Source organism: Oculina patagonica, chromosome 14, assembly GCF_052425735.1.
Source record: "Oculina patagonica isolate OP01 chromosome 14, crgOcupat, whole genome shotgun sequence".
Lineage (NCBI taxonomy): Eukaryota > Metazoa > Cnidaria > Anthozoa > Scleractinia > Oculinidae > Oculina > Oculina patagonica.
The window spans coordinates 12,314,050-12,327,131 of NC_135771.1; the positions used below are offsets into that span (position 1 = coordinate 12,314,050).

General features: G+C 37.4%; 2 protein-coding genes across 5 annotated transcripts in view; both read left to right on the plus strand.

The window, feature by feature from the left end:
- Positions 1–13,082, plus strand: part of LOC144637456 (hemicentin-1-like) — a 211,294-nt gene that overhangs the window by 19,735 nt on the left and 178,477 nt on the right. The gene's annotated exons all lie outside the window — the stretch shown is intronic.
- Positions 913–10,348, plus strand: LOC144638437 (uncharacterized). 2 transcript variants are annotated; one of them, XR_013567948.1, is made up of 3 exons: positions 913–1,198; positions 6,996–7,064; positions 9,249–9,297. XR_013567948.1 is itself a non-coding variant. In XM_078497637.1 (3 exons), the coding sequence occupies exons 1-3, from the start codon at positions 5,351–5,353 to the stop codon at positions 9,296–9,298; spliced, it is 1,533 nt and encodes a 510-aa protein (XP_078353763.1). In that variant the 5' UTR covers positions 5,273–5,350; the 3' UTR covers positions 9,299–10,348. The 2 variants fall into 2 exon arrangements, 1 of the variants encoding a protein (XP_078353763.1); XM_078497637.1 differs by lacking the exon at positions 913–1,198 and adding an exon at positions 5,273–6,387 and having other exon boundaries at positions 6,619–7,064; positions 9,249–10,348.

Consider the following 13,082-nt stretch of genomic DNA (forward strand, 5'->3'; position numbering starts at 1 on the left):
AAATAAATGTCTTGGTTATATTTGAGCTTTGTGAGATCGATATTTTTGGAGGAAAGGGGGTTTTGAGACAACAGATGTGAAGATAATTTAGTGTAATTTATGCACGGCGTCACTCCAAACAAATAACTCGAATATTGCACAATCTGAAACGCAATGTATGCTTTATATAGTTCACTTTTTACGTTCGAAACCTTCCTGATACTTTAAAATAAATGTCTTAGTTATATTTGAGCTTTGTAAGATCGATATTGTAGGAGGAAAAGGGTTTTAGGACAACAGATCAAAAGATAATTTGAGTTGAAGCTTTGTGTCAACAAGAAGCTCGAATTTCAACTACACGTTTCATCTGCGTCAATTTAAAAAATTGCCAAAAATTTCAGAATTAATCTTTTTTAACCAAAATTGCTGCATAGTTTGGCAATATAATATGAAACATTTTTGTTTTTAAGCTTTTCTTGCAAACTTTTACCATTTTTAGGTTTGTTTATTTTTGTCCATTATCTTTTGCAAATTTATGCTAATTTATGTGAATTAAATTAATATAATCAAAAGTATTATGGGTTGTTTCGGACAAAAATTTTTTTTTCCTGAAAGCCCATTTCATAGGCTTTCAAATGAGGTATGGCTCTTATCTCAATTCTAAATCCCAGCTGAGAAATAAAATTAAGGAGGACAAAGGTCAATTTTGGCTGTAATTTGATCGGACAAGTAAAATTTCATTTTTACCTCATGGTAATGAGGTATTAAAAATGACGATTTATTTCCCTCACTCGCCCACTCGCTCACTCCATTCCGATATCAAACCGCAATTAATTCATGCATTAAACGGTAAACGTGCTGAGAGAAAGGTCCGGTTTTTCCCTGCCTCCCCACCCTTGTGTTTTGTTCATATATTTGGGGGGTGGGATAGAGGCCAAATGTTTGCTTGAGTGTAGAGATAAGATTCAAAATGGCGTTTCGGGCCAAAATTATCAAAGGTGGTTTTTCGTTCCTTTCGCTTCATCCTCGATCTAAATACACCTTTGTAGACCTTCTGAGACCTTACAAACGAAGAGGAAATGTGCAGAAAAATACTCAAGTGGAAAGAAATGGGCTTCAAAGCAAAGGTTGTTGAACTGTTTGATCCGAAACATCAAACATCAGTTCATTTGGACAACAAGGCGCAGGAAGAATGCAGCTTTACCATGTTGGAGAAAAGGTAAGCGTTCCTCCCTCTGTTGTATTTTTGTACAAAACTAGCAGGTTTCACCATTCGCGTTCGGAAGCTGTTCGGTAAATGTGACAGGACATAGCACATGCTTTTCGTATTGAAGTACTGAGAAGTGCTGTTGTACACGCGCACATGACAAAGCACATGTTTTTCGTTTTGAAGTGCTGTTGTTCACGCGCACATGACAAAGGACATGTTTTTGGTATTGACGTACTGAGAAGTGCTGTTATACACGCAGATGACAAAGGATATTTTTTTCGTGCTGAGAAGTGCTGCTGTTCGTCTCTTTGCAGAGTAGATTTTGGTCGACTGTTAGTGATTTAGAGTATCAGTGTTATGGATGTAGACACAGAAAATGCTCATAACATGTCTCCAGTATATTCGGGGACAGAAGCATTATTGAAACCTTCGACTGGCCGGGGTTATTTACAAGGCCAGGAGACGTACGGCTTCGAAGAAGCTTACGTCGAGTTCCCCTCTCGCTGGGACTTAAATGCCACAACTGTGGGAAGCGAGAAAGCGTACAATTGTCGTACAAATGCACAATATACTATGCTTGAAACAAATGCAAAATATCAAATGACAAACAAATGCCAAACAGATGATCCATTAGCTGAATGCCAACTGAAATACACGGAGCAAGTAGTGAAACACAATTACAAGAATACCAACGAGATCACTATCAAAGGTAATCCTACTTTGACCGAGCAGTTTGTAAACACATTTATTGAGGAGAAGCATGAATATCAAAATAAACTATCAGTCCACAATAAGGCTGATAAAAATACGGATGTACGAAAATCTAGAGCAACTGTTGTCTCTTATCCTCATTTTAGAATAAAACGCGATAGAGAACCCTCTAGAATTTCTTACAGAATGGTAACCAGACTTTTTAGTAGGAAAAAAACTAGAAAGTCAGTGAAATTATACATTAGAAAATGTGTCCCAAAATCATCTACACTGAAGGCTATGTTGTGTGGATATCATCGCTATCATTTCTTTGAGCGATGCACAAGGCCAAACTTAACGCCTTCGTCAAATAAGTGTTTCATTAGGCAATGTTTGTTCATTGTTCGAACAAGGACGCCTAAGCATAAAAAGTCAACTTTGTTTTGTATGTATGCTGAAGATTACATTTTCAGCAAATTAAGCCAGCTTCACATGAAAACTTATAATTTATCAAGCAGAATCATATCTTTAAGTGGAGATGTGGAATCAAATCCTGGTCCTACAAATCAGTATTATAACCCAGTATCTATTAGTATATCACCTACAAATTCCATTTGTCTACTAGAATCCAGACTGTCTCAGTTAGGCAGAACTGCACTTGATGTTGGAGGAAGTGGTGATTGCTTTTTTAGGGCTGTATCACATCAACTTTATGGTAATCCTAATAATCACTTCTACGTGCGCAGTGTTGGTATTCAGTATTTACTGCATCACCCTGAACAATTTATAGAGAGTAACACTGAGTATTCTTGGCAAGGATATTTGGAAAGAATGTCACGTCAAGGAACATGGGCTGATGCTATCATTATTCAAGCTGTTGCCAACTGTATGCATTTATCAATTTATATTGCTGAATCAAATCCAACTTTTTCTCCTGTTACTGTTGTTGAACCAGTGAATGCAGCACATAGCCAAAATATTTTCATTGGGCACTTAGATGAAATTCATTATGTTTCTACAGTAGAAAATAGAACTTTGCAGTTAACAAACAACAGCAAATGTGCACAAAATGCAGATGAAAACAATCCAGTTGATAACAGTGACAAAGCTTGCAAAAAAGACTACATGAGGGAACACATGAAAGAGAAAACAGATGATGAGAATTTTAGAAAAAATGTGAATGGTAAATTACTGCAAAGCAGTTACATTGATAGTAAAACAACTAGGCACAAGAAAAATCAGGCTGCCCAAAAAAGGAAATTGAACCCAGCACATTTCAGAGAAATTGAGCGACGCTCATTTAGAAAACGAAAAGCAGAGAACATGGAGCACATAAGGGAAATTAACAAACAGGCTTTTAAAAAACGAAAAGCAGAGAATCCACAAAAAATAAGGGAAATAAAGAAACAGACTGCAAGAAAACTAAAAGCAGAGAACCCAGAGCACATCAGGGAAATTAACAAAAAGGCTTGTAGAAAACGAAAAGCAGAGAACCCGCAAAACATAAGGGAACTGAAGAAACAGACTGCAAGAAAACGAAAAGTAGACAACCCAGAGCACATCAGGGAAATTAACAAACAGGCTGTTAGAAAACGAAGAGCGAATAATCCTCAACTTATCAAAGAAATGAACAGAAATTCCAAAAGAAAGGCAGCAAGAATTATTATTACTGATAGACCATTTCATGATATGGCAATTGTATCACAGTTAACATGCAGCCGTGATGAGTTGCAACCACAAAAAGAGAAAAGTGATGCAATTTCTATGATAAATTTGTTTCACAAAAACATTGCATGTGGCCCAGAATATGTATGCACTTGTTGTGACCAACTGTGGTATAAGTGTTCTGTAGTGAAATGTGATGCAAACAAATATAAGGCATGTTCACCAGAAATTGTTGAGTCCTGCCTTACTGGTTTTAAAAGTGTTGATAACATTGAATGGATTTGCATAACTTGTGATTCAAATCTGAAGAAAGGAAAGCTACCCAGCTGTTCTAAAGCCAATAAAATGGGTTTTCCTTGTAAGTCAGATGTTTTGAATTTGACATCATTAGAAGAGCGACTAATATCACCTCGTATACCCTTTATGCAAATTTGTGAACTACCTAGAGGTGGTCAATTGTCTATCCATGGAAACATCGTCAATGTGCCAAGTGATGTAAATTCAACTGTTCATTGTCTCCCAAGACCAATTAGTGAATCACAAACCATTCCAATAAAACTTAAAAGGCGTCTCAGTTACAAGCATCATTATCAGTTCCAGAATGTTAGACCTAAGAAAGTATTAGATGCAGCCAAATATCTTGTAGAAACAAGTCATTTATTCAAAACGGAAGGCATAGAAGTGCAAAATGCATGGATAGATAATGTAACTTCACAATCAAGTACCATGAATGAAGACTGGAGTGAATTTGTGCAGAACCCTGACATATCCACTGCGGATGTGCAAACCAATAATATTGTTGCAAATTGCCAAAAAAATATTCCCAATGCTGATGTTGACAATCCAGACAGTGAAAAAGATGATGAGGACGGTTGGTCTGAAGTTGATGAACGCCCGTCAGGAGTAACAGATACACTACTCCAGGAACCAGATGTAACAGAAAATGGAGATAGAATTATTTCTTTTGCACCAGGAGAAGGAAACAAGCCATTAGGAATATTCATAGATAAAGATTCTGAATATTTATCATTTCCTACAATATTCTGTGGAAAACGAAGACCTGACAACAGTGAAAGAAAGGTCCCAGTATCATATAGTACAGTTGCTAAGTGGGAGTTAAGGTGTCGGGATAGAAGAGTTGCAAAGTCTGTGCCAAATATATTTTATAAGCTGAAAAAACTGCAAATAAAGCAAATTCAAGATAGTGCATGCATTGCTCTTAGAAAGTGTAAGACAAAGGGTAAGAGGTACACTGCTGGTGACTTGAAATCAGAAGATTACCTTAATAAGCTTGTTCACCTTGATGAAGGTTTTAGAGTTTTAAGGAATGTACGTTCGTCACCACCTTATATCGAACGATGCAAAAAAGACTTGTTTGCTATGATTCGTCAACTAGGCAATCCCACATGGTTTTGCTCATTCTCAGCAGCTGAAACAAGGTGGACTCATCTACTTAAAACTTTGGGTAGAATTGTTGAGAACAAAGAGTATACTGATGATGAGATCAAACATATGACATGGGAACAAAAATCAGATTTGATACAAAGAGATCCCGTGACTTGCGCAAGAAACTTTCAGCATATGGTTCAGTTATTTATTCGAGATGTCTTAAAGAGCAGTGCAATGCCAATAGGAGAAATAGCTGATTATTTTTACAGAATTGAATTTCAGCAAAGAGGTAGCCCACATATCCATGGTTTATTTTGGGTGAAGGAAGCTCCGCAATATGAAAGAAGTTGTAATGAAGAAATTGTGAACTTTGTTGATAAGTATATTACTTGCCACAAACCAGGCACTTCAAGTGAAATGGAAGACCTTGTAAACCTACAGACTCACAGGCATGCCAAGACATGTAAGAAGGCAGGGCATAAGATTTGTAGATTCAACTTCCCATTGCCACCAATGCCAAGGACAATGATTTTAACACCTCTTGACAGCTCCTGCTTTGATGAAGAGGGCGAGAAACTGATAAAAGGAAATGCTGAAAAAATAAATAAAGTTCTTGACAGCATGAAATATGGGGAAGACATCAGTTTTGAACATTTTCTCAACAAATTACAGTTGACTGAGAAGAGTTACATCTTAGCAATAAGACACACATTAAAACGTGACACATTGTTTTTGAAAAGGGCACCATCAGAAATAAGAATCAATAGTTACAACACTAATTTACTGAAATCATGGCAGGCAAACATGGACATACAATATGTATTAGATCCGTATGCGTGTGCTACATATATACTGTCTTATATTACAAAAGGACCAAGAGGTATGAGCAGACTGCTAGAAAAAGCATCTGAAGAGGCAACATCTGGCAATAAAGATATCACAAATAGAGTTAGACACATTGGAAACAAATTTTTAAATGCAGTTGAAATTAGCGCTCAAGAAGCTGTGTATCTTGTATTACAAATGCCATTGAGAAGATCCTCCCGTGATTTTCAATTTATAAGCACCTCACCTCCAGATGAAAGGGCATTCTTGTTAAAGAAATTTGATAAGCTCAAAGAGTTGCCTGATGACTCAACTGACATAGAATCTGACAATATCATTAAACGTTATCAACGAAGACCAAAACCATTAGAAATACTATGCTTGGCAGACTTTGTTGCATGGTTTAACTGTGTTAAAGATGAACAAAATGATCAGAGTAGTGCTGGTAATGCACCATCATTTACAGGCATTGCTGACTTTCTGCCAGAAACTAATTTTGAAGACAACACTGATGATGATCCAGATAGTATTAATATCACTGAGTGTGAATGTAAACCAAATGAGTACAGACTTAAAGGAGGTATGAAACTAGTAAAAAGAAGAAGGCCGAAAATAATCCGCTCTGTCAGGTACAATAAAGATAAGGACCCAGAAAACCATTTTAGAGAGCAGCTAATGCTTTACACACCGTGGCGAAAAGAAAGCGGTGATTTGATAAAAGACTGTCAAACATATCAAGAACGATTTGAAAAGATTAAGGATGAAGTTCTCTACAACAGGTGCCAATATGAGTACCATTCAGAAATACTAGATAAAGCAATGAATGATACGAACAATGCTGAATACGACAACTTTGAGAGTGTTGCTCCAAATGCAGAGCATATCAATAAGCAGGACTGTGCAGTCGAGGAGAAACCAAGTGAACTATTTGGTTGCTTTGACCCTGGAAAAAACAAGCAGCACAGCCAGTATGATTTGCTTGATGAGATAGGTATTTTCCCTCGAAGTAATGATGGTGAGGAGCTGCTTATAAAACGCATGTCTGATGTCGATTATTATGCGCTTGTCCGATCTTTGAATGAAGAACAAAGACAATTCTTTTATCATGTGTTACATTCAATCAAAACTAAAGATGATCCTCTCAGATTATTCTTGAGTGGAGGTGCTGGTGTTGGCAAAAGTACTGTTACTAATGCATTGTATGAAGCGCTGATCAGATATCTGAATACTGTTGCAGGTGAAAATCCAGATGATGTAAAAGTTGTGAAAACAGCCCCAACTGGTAAAGCGGCATTCAACATAAAAGGTAACACATTACACTCTGCCTTTAAAATACCTGCCAATAGAGGTTTTGAGTATTGTGCACTGGATGCTGACAGACTAAATACCATTAGAACACAACTCATGAAACTGAAAGCAATATTTATTGATGAGATCTCTATGGTTGGAAGTGGTATGTTTAACTTTTTGAATTTAAGATTACAACAAATCATGGGAACCAAGGAGCCATTTGGTGGAATAAGTATGATAACTGTCGGAGATCTTTTCCAGCTAAAACCAGTTTTTGATAAATGGATCTTTGAAAATTCTGAATCTGGCTATAATGCTTTAGCAACTAACATTTGGATAGAATACTTCACCCTCTTTGAATTGACAGAAATAATGAGACAAAAAGATGACAAACAATTTGCAGAGCTGCTCAACCGCTTAAGAGAGGGAGAACACTCTGAAGATGATATAGCCATATTGAAACAAAGACTTCTAAATGTAACACCAGGAAATGATAATTATCCAATGAACAAAACACATTTATTTACTACAAATGCATCAGTAGATGCTCACAACAATGCCCTATACACTCTTTCTAAAACCAATAAAGCTCAGATTAAGGCTGTGGACATCATAATTGGGGATATTTCTGATGATCTCAAGAAACAAATAAAAGGTAAAATCCCAGATGATCCGACAAAGACAATGGGCTTATATTCACTAGTATCAGTAGCAACGGAGGCAAAATATGACTTGACAACTAACATTGATGTGACTGATGGACTAACAAATGGTGCAGAGTGTGTCATAGAAAACATAGACTACAGAGTTGACAATTCCACCAGACCAAGCATTATATGGGTATCGTTTCCACATTCTGACATAGGCAGAAAGCAGCGCAGAGAACATGCACATTTGTATAACACCAACATTAATAAAAACTGGACACCAGTTTTAGAAGTAACAAGACAATTCCGAATCAATAAAAAAAGCCAAGTTCAAATTCTTAGGCGACAATTTCCTCTTAGACCTGCTGCTGCCAAGACTATTCACCGTTGTCAAGGTGACACATTAGATGAAGCAGTTGTTGATTTTCCAGCATCCACAAGGGAGCACATGCATTATGTTGGCTTAAGCCGAGTAAGAAACAGTTCTGCACTGCACATTCTCAATTTGAATGAAAAAAAAATAAAGGTTAGTGAGAAAGTTAAAAATGAAATGAGCAGACTGAGAACAGAAGCAAGCCTCAGACCTTTGGTAACCTTGCATGTTAACGATTCACCCCAAACAAAAACAATCTTGTTTCAGAATGTTAGATCTCTCCGCTTGCATATTGATGATGTGAGAACTGATTTCAACATTCAAAAAACTGATGTTAACATTTTTGTTGAAACAAAGCTTTGTTTGTTAGATAGAGATGACACATATAAACTATCTGGATTTACTCTTTACAGAAATGACTTCAATCAATCTAACATCAGAACTTGCTATGGAACTGCTGTGTACATTAAGAATGATTTGAATTGTACTAAAATTCCATACAGGTTCAATGTTTATAATGTAGAAATTACTATAACAGTTCTTAGCAATCCACTTCCAAATTTTCACATTGTAGGTATATACCGGTCAAAAATCGTTAGAATTTCACACTTGATTGAAGCCCTTACTCATCTTCATAACTCAGTATTGACAGAACCTACAATTCCCGCTGTACTGCTTGGAGATTTCAATATTGACCTGATGGAAAAAAATACAGAACAAAAAGCGCTAAAAGCATTTCTCATAACAAACAGAGGATACACACAGTTGATTAATCAGTATACTACTGACTACCGTACACAGATAGATCACATCTATACAAATGTACCAGAGCTTGTGCAATCTGCAGGTACACTAGAGTCTTATTACAGTGACCATAAGCCAATCTTCATGTCTTTGACAGCTTTGTAAAATGTAATGTGACAGTTTCTGGTGTGCTTGACATTAAAATTGCAATACAATACAATTTGACATAATTTGGTACTCTTCATATGAGAGTAGTACAGTCCATCTTTCCTCTCAGGGATGTTAAACATCCCTTGATTGGAGTTTAGGCTTTAAGGTAAGTCATTACCCTCATGACGTGTAAACTGAACACATCACTGAATTGAAGTTCATTGACATAAATAGTATAACCATTATTATTCAGTGATTTAAATTCCATATTTTTTTTATTTTACAGGTTTGACCACCATGTATCTACTTTTACAAGGTACTTGCTTGCTATCATGAACCATTTCCAATGCATGGATTCATTCAAAACTGTTACATGCAAAACACCAAGAATGGATTACCAACACTGTCAAAATACAATGGACACTTCGTTCATACGGGTCCTGGAAAACTTAGAAAGTCTTGGAATTATTTTGTTGCACTATAAAAGTCCTGGAAAAAGACAACCGATACTGAGAGGTTATGGAAATGCATTAAACTCAAGTAACACCAGAATTCTCAGAACTAACATTATAAGAAATGTATGGCAGACAGCAAAAATCTTGAGAGTGAAAAGGTCAATAGGAATTTGCAGTCCTGGAGAAATCAATCTGAGTTCTGGAAAAGTACTGGAAAAGTCCTGGAAAAAGGGTACAAACCCTGTGAACATCAAACATGCTTTCCAGTCCTCAGGACCACCTGATCTTTACTACCGTGTGGCTACCAAGTATAATTTGACAAGTCATTTGATATGTACAGCTGTGCATTTACTTTTTGCCAAATCTACCACCACAGCTTTATCATAATGCATGTAACAGTGTATTTTAGCCGCATCAGCTGTGTCACGCCTACTAGTCAAACATGCAAACTACCCTTCTTCAAGCATTGGCCAGCAAGCAATACATGTCTGGTGCATATGTGTAGAGAGGCAAACGAAGTATCTACTTGAACAATGTACTTCCCTTGGTGTCATTGGTCACCTCTAGTACATGTATTCAATTTAAAACTATTACATGCCAAACATCGAGGATGGATTAGCAACACTGTCAAAATAGTATCAACATCAAACATGCATTCCAGACCACAGGACCAGCTGTTCTTTACTACCATGTGGCTACCAAGTATAATTTGACAACTTATATGATATGTACATTTACTTTATGCCTAATCTACCACCACAGCTTTATATAATGCATGTAAATGTATATTTTAGCAGCATCAACTGTGCCACAACTATAAGTCAAGTATGCAAATATTGCAATCTCCTATTCTCCAAGAATTGGCAAGCAAGCGATACATGTGTGGTCCATATTAAAGTTTGAAGGACTTAAATAAAAATAATACTACAGCACCAAGAAAAAATTTGTATACCTGGTAGAACGTACTCGGTTGTTGCCTGGGCCGAGCAAAATCCCTACCTCCTCCCACATCAACTTAAAGGTCAAATGAACAGAATTTTTTATTTTTTTTATTTTTTGTCCATGTATTTTAAGGGCCAAATAAACATTTCCGGAAGTTTCAAAGTAATCGGACATTGCATCGTTGCAAAATGATTTTTTAGGCCTTCAGAATCGTAGAGTGCTCGGAAAAATTGTCGGAAAAGTGTCGGAAATAAAAACTTTTGACGTCATTTTTGGTGTTTTTGAAGACGACCGCAGACCAATTCTGCAGACCTTAGAATTTAAATAACAATGTGTTTAGTGACATTTCAAGCAGTTATTTCGTTCGGTTTGGCCGTTTTTCAGTTGATTGATTGTTGGTTGTTGTTCAGAGACGCGCATTTTGAATATTCAGCGGGAGCTAGGTCTTAAAGCGATAAATAAGCAGAATACGTCCGGAAAGTTGCGAGATTCTCAAGTAAAATATAAATTCATTTTCCAGCAGACGTTGTCGTTGACGCTGCCGTCGGTGCGGTCTGCGGTCGTCTTCAAAAACACCAATTATGACGTCAAAAACTCGTTCCATTCCTTCCATTTCAGTGCGCAGTCATTCAAAAACGTTTTCGTGAAGCCTTCAGAAATCTTCGTATTTTTTGCTGTAATTCACGCTTTAAGGTTCGGAAAGCAAAAACTTTTCTTAATTTACTTAATAAAAGATAGTTTCAGCGTTTTGGTTGGTTAAAATGACATTTTGAAATTTCTGTTCACTTGACCTTTAATATGTCAACATTAAGGGCGTATCATTGAAGACGTATCAGCCCCTTTCCTTAAGAGCCAGAGAGAAGCTTTATTTTTGACCACCGAAATAAAATTGGCGCGAAAGATGCGCATGAGTACCTCGTATTTCTGCTCGCCTCAGAAAGATAAAAGGCATGCGCGCATTATCAACGTTTTTCTGCTGGGCTCAAACGTGTACAAAAACACGTCAAATGACAGCGTAACTTCATGATCTCAAACGTGCTACCAATACTGTCCCAATCTCACTTCATTTGCCTTTATTGTTTGTTTGTGTGGGTTTTTATGAGACTTGGGTCAATGGGTCACTGATGGTTCATGCTCCCTGCTCGCGCAGCGCGAATTCTATTTTCCACCACCAGAATAAACGGTGACGTTTGTTTGCTAATTAATTTGTTATTGTATAACACGTGCTAAATTGCGCAGTCAGAAGATGAAAAACGTATTGGTTGCGGGGGTCCGTGTTGTTTTCCCAGCAAGCTCAAATGTTTACTAAAACACGTCATATGGTATCTCATAGCTGCCATGAATAATGTCACAGTGTCAACACTTAATTTGCCTTTGGATGTCTTTTTTTATGAGACTTGAGTCGATGCTTCGCTAATAGTTCATGCTCGCTGCTCGCGCAGCACGGATTCTATTTTTCGACCACCAGAATAAACGGTGACGTTTGTTTGCTAATTAATTTGTTATTGTATAACACGTGCTGAATTGCGCAGTCAAAAGATTGAAAACGTGTTGGTTGCAGGGGTCCGTCTTGTTTTCCCAGCAAGCTCAAACGTTTACTAAAACATGTCACAAAGCTGGCGTTTTTTATTAACGCTGCAAGTATCTCACACCTGCGACGAATAATGTCACAGTGTCAACACTTGATTCGCCTTCGGATGTCTTTCTTTTTTATGGGACTTGGGTCAATGGGTCACTGATAGTTCATGCTCCCTGCTCGAAGCACGAATTCTATTTTTCGACCACAAAAATAAACTGTGACGTTTTTTGGTAGTTAATTTGTTATTGTATGACACGCGCTGAATGACGTTTTAAAGGAACTTTCTGTCAGCACGTAAACGAGGTAGTTGTCAGCTATATAAGGGAAGTCGTTTTGCACGACTGCGCTCGCCTACAACTGTTCTTAGCCTCTGGTCCTAATGCAGATAACAAAGGAAAATACAAAGATGTGGAAGGTTACATACATAAAGTTTCTGACGTTAAAGTTCCATCGTCAGGGTCGAGGTGTTTTCATTTCAAAGTACAAGAAAGGGACGAAAATCGAGGGGTCGTCGGATGCGGTAAATCTCGTCAATGTAAGTTCCCAGAAGCGCAAGTTCGAAGACTACGAAATATAATCTAAATAACTTTCCCCAAGTAATCCCTACAAGGAATTTGCCATTTCCATGGAAAGACGTTTCTGGAGAACTGAACAATGCATCAGTGAAGAAGATTCTAGAGGAGGCGACGAATGGTGAACTTATGTCGGTAAAGGGCAAAGTTGTTTCGAAATCGCAGGTGGACACTGTGTATTCCCGCCAAATGGGGAAAGAATTAAAAAAGTGCGAACTTATCATAGTTGATTCAACAGCAGCTATTCCAGTTACCATTTGCCAGGACATGATTGAAAAGGTTGAAATGGACCGAAATCATACCTCTTCAGCGAACTGAGGGTTAACTTTTTCAAAAGGAAATACCTGAATGCCACCAAGGACTCGCAAATTACCATTTGCACCGAGCAAATCAATGTGTCCACTGAAAGTTCGGCGGCCGCAGAGAACTTAAAACCAAAACAGAAAGAAATTGATGCCATCAATGGAAGAATAGCAGGAATTGATGCCAACAAACTGTACTTTTGCCTTAACTGCAAAGGCCGTATTCCATGTGACGATTCTGCTGCTGACAACTCAGACTTTCTGAAATGT